This window comes from Octodon degus, unplaced genomic scaffold (assembly GCF_000260255.1).
Source record: "Octodon degus isolate 3935 unplaced genomic scaffold, OctDeg1.0 scaffold00188, whole genome shotgun sequence".
Classification (NCBI taxonomy): Eukaryota; Metazoa; Chordata; class Mammalia; order Rodentia; family Octodontidae; genus Octodon; species Octodon degus.
Window position 1 is genome coordinate 5,100,414 of NW_004524764.1, and position 9,113 is coordinate 5,109,526.

The 9,113-nt window shown below is 36.6% G+C and overlaps 1 protein-coding gene across 1 annotated transcript in view; it reads right to left on the reverse strand.

Moving 5' to 3' along the window:
• Hmcn1 (hemicentin 1) overlaps positions 1-9,113 on the reverse strand; it is a 474,287-nt gene that overhangs the window by 360,185 nt on the left and 104,989 nt on the right. Inside the window, exon 2 of the mRNA XM_023704108.1 lies at positions 1,242-1,312. Within this exon, the coding sequence (XP_023559876.1) occupies positions 1,242-1,312 (71 nt within the window). The remainder of the gene's footprint in view (positions 1-1,241; positions 1,313-9,113) is intronic.

Consider the following 9,113-nt stretch of genomic DNA (forward strand, 5'->3'; position numbering starts at 1 on the left):
GGTTCCGAAAAAAAAAAAAAAAAAAAAAAAAAAAAAAAAAGAGAGAGAGAGAGAAGAAGAAAAAAGATAAAGAAATAGAACAGGATCATCGGAGCATTAAAAATCCATTGAGACAGGTGGTTATGAGTTCATACTGAAATCAGTCAAAGCTTTGAGACATCATTTGTTCACTTGGGGTGAGCATAAATAATACAGGAATTCAAGTTATTCAGGACTGAGGTTTTGCCCTTTAAATGGTTAGGCAGTGCCTAAGGGAGATAAAAGAGAGTTTTTAAAAGGTAAATATCTAAATTAAACTATAGGAAAGTGAGCAAAAGGACAGACCTGATGACCCTGAAGAAAGTTTTGAGGACATGGCCTGGGGTTCCTGTGAGTGTGCAGGAGAAATTGTTGTACAAGGAGTTGCACCAACAAGCTCAGCACACAGCTGAGGTTACGATGCAGAAATCAGTTACAGGAGAGGTGGAGCAGCTTAAAACGTTGGCAAGGCCAGGGTGTGCGAGAGTGGAAAATCAAAACAAAGAAAAGGCCACCAAAGATGACTAGTAGACCAAGGAACTGATGGATCTCTGCTCTGACCAGGTCACTCCAAAGAAATTCCAGTCCAACTGCCAACAGCCTACCTGAATGACAGGGAACAGCTGAAAATCTGAAGATGACAACAGCAGTACCTTTGGAGGGCAGTACACTGAAACAGCCTCAGAAAAGGAAAACTTTCAAATGAATGGATTCAGAAATAATGTGTGAACAGTAGCATAAGAGAAGGCGTACCAACGCTGCTTCCAAGTTCAGCTTTCAGAGTAACACTTAAGCAAATGTCTTCTTCTCCTCTATACCAAAGTAGGATTCCAAGTAAAAATGCCATCTCACACAGAGTGCTATAAATTACCTTAGTTGTGTCATTAATGCTGTAGGGGAATAATTATTAACCCTTCCTTATTTTTCCAAGTGAAGGGCTTATCTAGAGCAGGGCTGAGCAAAATTTTTCCATAAAGGCACCACAGAATAGAATGTGCCACGATCAGGTATAAGCAGCATGGAAAAATACAAAAGTCAGGGTGATCATTTTGAACCTGTTCTCTTCTATTCCAGTAAGTGTTGTTCAACTCACCCATGACCACATTGGGAAAAGATAATGCTGTGCATTTTGCCTCTAACAATTACTTTTTTCAGGTTTTAAAAGGAACAAGGAAATTGCATGGTTTTCCTATCCCAAACAGAAAATTGAAATCAAGTCTCACCTGAACATACAGTTCTCTGAGTTCATACTGAAATTTCTTGGGATCTGTAGTGATTGTCACTGGGCCAATTTCTGCGAAGATAAGAATGAAGTAGATCAATAAACAGCAATCATCAGCATTAGAGACATTACTGTATTGGCCAATATCTTCTCTCTGCACCACATGCTTATTGATTAATAACAAAAAGTCAGCAAAATGTCAAACACTCTCCTCAATTTACACGTGTAAAAGCAAAACATGAAATTTACTGTATGTCATGCACACCTAAAAGAGTGAACTTTCAACGTTTGAAAATGCCAAAGAGAGTCAAAAATACCCTAAGACAAAAAAAAAAAATCACAAGACTCCAGTTCTTCCTTCTCTTACAAGTCAGTAAATATCTATGAGCGCCAACTTTGTCTTTGTGTCTAATTCAATTTTTTCAACTATTAAGGTTAAATTTGTCTGCGATTTCCCTAATGTCTGAGTTCAAAATAGTTTAATGAAAAACAAAAAGAGAAAACGTCAGGACTCACTTCCCTTCTAAATCTGGAGAAGCATGGATACAAAGATATTGAGAGTACAAAATACAGTTCCTATAACTTCTTTTCTCACAGCTGGGATGGTTCTGTCACTGCATCCACTCTCTTGAGCTTCCTTGTGTTGAAATTACCTTGAGGAATGTGGCTATCTTTAATACTACCCTGATATACTACATACACCACTTACGTCAGGTGGTAACAAGATGGGGTACCATCTTCCTTGGAAAGCCAGGATTTCATCACAATCAATTAAAGAGAATGAGCCCAGATATTAGATTGGATTAATTGGCTACATATATACATGCATACATATGTACGTACATAAATACACAAATGTGCATGCACTGTATTTTTGGTAGGACTAAGTATTACAGTTCCCAAAACTTACTTTCCTTTTTTAAAAGATCAACCTTTAAACTAGATAAATTCAAACTGGCCTTTTATGACTACCAATTACTTTCCCCAGAAAACTTCAACCTATTTAATATTATTAAAATTCACCTAGGGACATGTACAGACACATCAATTCAACTCCCAAGATGGATGAAAAGCTTTCTATTTTAGGTAATGAAAGCATAGGCTGCATTTAAAATTATCCAGTAGAAACTTATAAAGAGACTACATTTGGATTTTACAAAAGACTTTTAGCTCCAAAGGCATATTGCTAGAAAACGATTTTATGACTTCAAAAGATAATATCTAATTAGTCCTTCTATGACATACTACATATGGTACAAAAGCAGATTATAGGGTTCAAAAAAGAATAAATGAGATAAATTGGAAAGGAGGAACATTTGTCTGCCTTATTTCATGTAATTTTTGTTAGAAATTACATGAGAGAAATGCCTCAGTCCTTCCCTATAGATTAGACACCTAGTAATTTGGAAAAGAAATGGAGAGGTGATTGAGTAAACCATGTGAAAATTCAAACAAAAGCATTCCACGCAAAGCAGAATGGTCATTAGCCATGTCCTGAGTATATGGAAAATGAGAGAAGCCTCCACCCTCAAGACTAAACAAAGGCATACTTTGCAAAAGAATGCAAAACAGTGACCAATATGCCAGACAGTTACATCCTGGTATAAATTGTCAGTAACACTGTCAAGCCAGTCCTTTCTGTTCCTTCATGGTATAATGCTACGATGATCCTGGAATTTAAAACTCATGAAGTATTAAATTCAAAGAACACTAAGAAAAAAAAAAGCCAATATACAGAATAAAAAATATATCCATGCAAGAACACATCTAATAGAAAAAAAATCCCTCTGGATAGAAGTATACATGCCTTTTCCTCAAGAGTGGGGATCAAGAGTTGCTGTTAACATAAAAGGACTGATGAACCCCCATTGTAGTCAGCCATCCACTGAAATATACACCTGCTTTCAACAAAGATAGGAAATCTTTCCTTAAATTCATTAATAAACATTTTTGCAGGCCACACTGGACAGCTGAGATAAATCTTTTATCAGCTACAAGGAATACTCGGGAGAGGAGAGGGTTTGCCAAGCTGTCATATGCCTCCAGCTGTAAACCTGCTTTCCAATTTTTAACACATTGACTGATACGACTATTTGGCAAAATCATCCCTCCTCCCTTCATAACTTGCATCCAGTCCAATCTTTCTCCTCACTTAATAAAGCCCTGTGCCAGTTGTGTCTTTAGCAATTTCCTCTTCACCCTAGCTTGTTTCATTCCCTTCCCAAGTCTTCAGTGACACTCAACAGGTACAATTCTGGCCTCTTCCTGTCTGAAAATGATCTTCTTTTGCCTACAGTACTACACTCAAACCCTCAAAGGCACTCCAAGCCATCCTTTGCGCTTATCCCAACATCGTACTTTGTCAGTGCTCCTCAGCGCCAAGCCATTTCTCATCCTCACAATCCCCATGGCTGAAGCCCCCTGGCCTCCCATCTGCTCACTCACCTCCCCCCATCTTCTTGAATCCATTACATTCAATTTAAATCCTATGTCCTGAATGTCTTACCTTTCTCCTATTTTAATGTTTTCTTGATAATGCTGTCTGTTATAAAAACATGGGGAAAATAAAATTGGCTCACTTCACAGAATGTGGAAAGTATCTCCATATTACTCAGCATATTTTATATAGTTGTTTACAAATAAAACCTACATGAGTAAAAGTAAACAAATAGAACAACCAGAAATCTCAAAATAGAATATCAGAAGTCTAGAATAGGGTATTTAACATGAGTGTTATAATTCCTTTATTCTACAGACAAGAAAATTTAAAGCCCAGAGAAGTTAAAATGGAAAAACATTGATGGTGAAGAAAGAGGTAAAGATATCTAACATTTTCTACAATGAGCAACCTAGATCACTTACAAGATTTCCATCAGTTCTAAGATCTTCATTCTATGAATGACTATTTTGCGCTCACTCTCTCCTCCCTCCCTCTGGATTCTAGGTAGGGTAGGCCACAAGCAGAGTTCTTAATTTGAGGCCTACAACACCCAGACTTCCTTGTTAATGTATGTCTTGATATTTTATTTAATACATGAAAGAAAAATCATACCTCTCATTTGGTAAAAAAGCACAAAACAAAAAACCTTGTAGGAAAAATTCCACTGGAAAACTCCTCCTTACATGTGTTACATACACATGGAAGTGCTGCTAGATATGACTTCCCCCGGAAACATGGAGATAGCAAAATGGGCCCTGCCTTCAAATCTCAACAGAAAGGTGAAGATGATAAAAATGTACAATTGCACAACAATGTATGAAAAAGAGGTCATGGGGACACACTACTAAAGATTTATTCTTACAAGGAACTAAGGGAAATTTCAAAGAGTCAAGGGATCTGGATTTCACATTAGGAAACAAATGAGTTCTTCATTCATGTTACTTTCTTTTTAATTTCTATACATCAAATTCACAAGACATTCCCTTTTATCAAATAACTTATTTCCTGAAACTCCTTATGATTGCAAGTGCACTTACAATTCACAATACAGACAATTGTCCCTTCTGAGTCTTACACAGCCTCATGAAATAGGCAGCGTGATTATGGCACAGGCAATAGGGGCTCAGGTGACAAGGAAGGCCCTCTGCCTCTTTAAGGGCCAACACATTGCTATATGTCTGCAGCGGGACAGCTAGTAAGTAGCCCAGGATTTTAGGATTGCCTCATGCGCCCTTCTTCTTGGCTCTCAGCACCTCATAGGGATAAATCATATCAGTGTCCAATTAGTGTTCCTGTAATGGTTTGTGTCTAGTTGTCCCCCCAAAGCCTCATGTAGTCATGGGGTGAACTTCTAGAGTTTGTGATTAACTCATGATCCACTGGGATTATGGGTATGAGTGCTGCTGGGATTATGGGTGTGAGTGCTGATGGGATTATGGGTGTGAGTGCTGATAGGATTATGGGTGTGAGTGCTACACCCAGCCTGGGGTGGAACATAGCCTGAATGCAACATAAGGGAAACAGACTTGCTCTCTGCTGCTGTTGTTGCCACTACTCCTCTCATTTGCTCTTGCTGTGTTGCTGTTTTCCGCTGCCATGAATGGCTGCCCTCTGCCTTGTGCCATGCTGCCTTAGAGCCAGCTGAGTATGGACTGAAACCTCCATATACTGTGAGCTAAATAAACCTTTCCCTCATTAATTTTGGGTGTCAAGTATTTTGCTCCAGCAACAGGAGAAAAGTGACCAAGACAGTTCCTAATAAATATTGGAAAACAAGAGGAAGAGAAAAGGAGAAAGAAGAATAAATTTTAAAGTCAGGCTTTGAGATCCTTTTATCTGTTACACTTTCACAACAGCAGAGACAGTCTATGCTGTAGCTGAAGACCAGGCTACCAGATGAGTCATTACTCAAAGTGACAACCTCTTTTTAACCATGTAACCAAAATGTTTAGTTCTTTAAACATGCTACTGATACAGATAAACAACAACAAAATATTTGACACAAAGTTTACATTTTTTTTTCTTGACTTAAATTCCCACTGTGTAATCTTTAACTCTCTAAGCAACCTAGGCTGGCCTTGAACTTCTGATGTTCCTGCTTTGACCTTCTAACTACTGAGATTACAGGTGTGCAACACTGCATCTGGCCTCGCAAAAAGCTTTAAATAAAAAGAAATACAACATGTATTGCATGTACAATATATAGCATTAATTATGTAAGAATTACATTATGCTTGCAAACCCCAATTTTATTTTTAAAACACTAATGTCAGAAACTCTAAGGAGGTCTTTCCTCTTTTCAATAATGTTGTTATTTCCTTTTCCTAGAGATTTATCAGATGGTTTGGATTTATTTCCAGCCTCTCAGCCATTGTTCTCTTAATCTTAATGGCTGGAACGTACTTGAGAAAATAAAGGAAAGAAATCCGCAATGCAGTATTTTCTTTCCCTGCTCCATTTGGCAAGATGGATATCCAGCCCCTCACTTCCCATTTCCTTTCCACTGACAGGCTTCTGACTCCTAATTAAAGCTTCCTCACTGTACTCAAAGTGGTTTCTTGATAATAAGACAATTTGCTGCTCCTGGGGGTCTGCAAGATTTAAAACACTGGATTTATAATTTCTTTCTTTTTTAAATGTAATCCTTGACTTTATAGATATAGATGATAGATAGATAGATCTAAATATAAATATATATCCATGTATCATTATGGACATATATGCGAAAGTAATGAACATTTGTAAGGATTATAGAAGAAATCAGAGAAATGTATATATCACAGTACCTGCCATAAAAGAAGTTAAATATTTGAAAATTTTAAAAATATCAAGTTATAAACAACTCAAAGTCCCACCAAGCATATGAAAAGGGCCCAGTAATTACCAGCTCAGAAACAGTCATTTTTCCTACAGTCCAAAGGGAGCAAATTGTTCAAAAGAAAAGACAAATTGTGATGGGGAAAGGGGAAACGAAAAAAAGAAAAAGGAGAAAAAAGATATGCATATACAAGATAGCTGAGATTGTTATACAGGTAGTTTCTGTTAGTCCATTAAAAGGAAAGTTTTTTGCTAACATTATAGAGACAAACTAGCGTGCCTGAAACTTCTACTCTGAATAGGGACTAGGAAGACAACAACACACAATGTATCAACTATTGTACCTGTCCTGATAATCTGTGTTGAGATTCAGGGGGAGGGGAAGGGGGAGTACTAGAGCTCTAGGAAAACATACAGAAAGGGACCAGGCATGAAGTTGGTCTTGAAGGGAACACAAAATGATTAAGAAGTAACTAGCTGTTTCTCAGCTAAAAGTTAATGAATTATACTTCCTGTTTTGGGATACTACAGAAAATCAGATTAACCATTACATTTACGTTTACTGTTTTTAATTTAAGCCATAATATACTCTTTCCAGATTTTTCCATCCCTGTTGGATTATATTATTGCTGCACAGCATCACTTTTAAGTGATCTGCGTCTAATTGACAAAAGCAGAACTGATTCCTGATTTTGAGCTGAGAAGATGCCAAGTATATTCCAAGTATATTAACTGTGCACATTCCTCCTCACATTAAAGCAGGTAATTTTCTCCTCCGTGCTGGGAAATGAACCCAGGGCTTTCTCACACTGAGCTGCATCTTCAGGGCCCACTATGCAGCTCAGGCTGGCTCTGAGCTCACTTTGTAGCCTCGACTGGTCTCAAATTCACAATGATCCTCCTGAGAACTTCTGAGAACTGGGATTACAGGCATGTGCCACCGTGTCTGGCCCCCAGTGTTTTTCTTTTTCTTTTTTAATTATTTTATTTTATGATGTATATGGTACAGGGCCTCACTACACAGCTCACACTCCTAGTGATCCTCCTGTTTTCAGCCTCTCCAGCACTGGGATTACAGGTGTGTACTAACATATCGGAACTTATCAATTTTTTTTAAATAAATATAACTTCTTTATTATAATATAGTTCTTTATTATTGTACAATTGAACAAAAAGTAATGTACCAGATTGAATTTAATGTTTTGCTAACACGCTATTTACAATGTCACTATTGTCATAGTGACGTGAATCTCACTATTGCGTCCTTCTACATGGTTTGAAAAGTATGACACTATTCTTTGATGTAATCTATTCCCTGAAATAGGGAGAGATGTATACATTGTTACTCTATAACCACGTACCTAAAATAAATCCTTCTGGGTTAAAATTGAAACAACTAAAAACAGTTATATAATAAAACTGGCATTCATAATTTGTAGACTAGTATCTTAGGCCAACCTTTTTTGACATTTTTTGAAATAGTTTCTCATCAAGTTGTCCCAGCTGGGACTGAACTTTCGATCCTCTTGCCTTTCCTTCAACCTCCCAGAGTCCCACCATACTCACCTTGGAACAGGTTATGTTAAATACCTTGTAATTGTTTGGGCAATTAAGAGATATATATGGTGTGTTTTACAAAATTAGAGTCATTGGTGAATTTATATATAGCAGGTTATCTAATATTGATTCAATTACATTCTGTTTCAATTTCCAGAGAGATAATCTATTAATCAATGAGTGGTACCATAACCTTAGACATATGTACTCAGCAAAACTGTAGGGCTACCACATATAATGAAGATTATTTCACTTCATGGGATGCTGCTAAACGGGAGGCAGATAAATTGCTAACATGGATTCCGCAGTCACACAGCTCTTCAGAACAGGAAGCAAGGAAAAATGCCTGAATAATAGGCACAGGGTTATGAGGTACACAGGGTAGGTTGTTATTGCTTAGATTGGATTTTGGCCAGGGTAGCCATAAGCACTTTTACAGATAGAGTCATGGGGTTTGTAATGGCCAACAAAATTCAGACTTTCAGTTTTGCATGTAATCTGAAACAAAAAAATGTCATTTCTTAATATCATTATACTTCTTCGCATAGATAAAATATAATCAGAGATATGATAACCAACAATACTTTAAGTTATTCTATTAAGGCATTCTAAAACAAAACAAATAAATAAGTAAAATATTCAGAACATTTTTAAATTTAAGTAATGATGCTATTATAGGGAAATGTAATTTAAATTGTAGACTTGAAATGTTAGGATCATTTCAAAGTTTTACTTGATCTCTTAGGAAATTCTTTGACATTAACATTCTTCCAAATAAGTCTAGGCATTAATTAGAGATACAAAAATTATGACAACATACAATACTGAAGAATAAGAAAAAATGGCTAGTTGCAAGTGTTCAAAACATAATCTTATTGTGATTAAAATTTTCACATATTAAGGAAAGAGGCTTAACTTAAGCCACAATTGCCTCCACAACAACCAAACAAATATACACAGCTTTTTTTATTTATTTTTTTTATTTTTTTTTATTTTTCAACAAATAATACACTGCATATATTCTTCTTAGTGGTTAATTGCTGTACAAGATGCAGACTT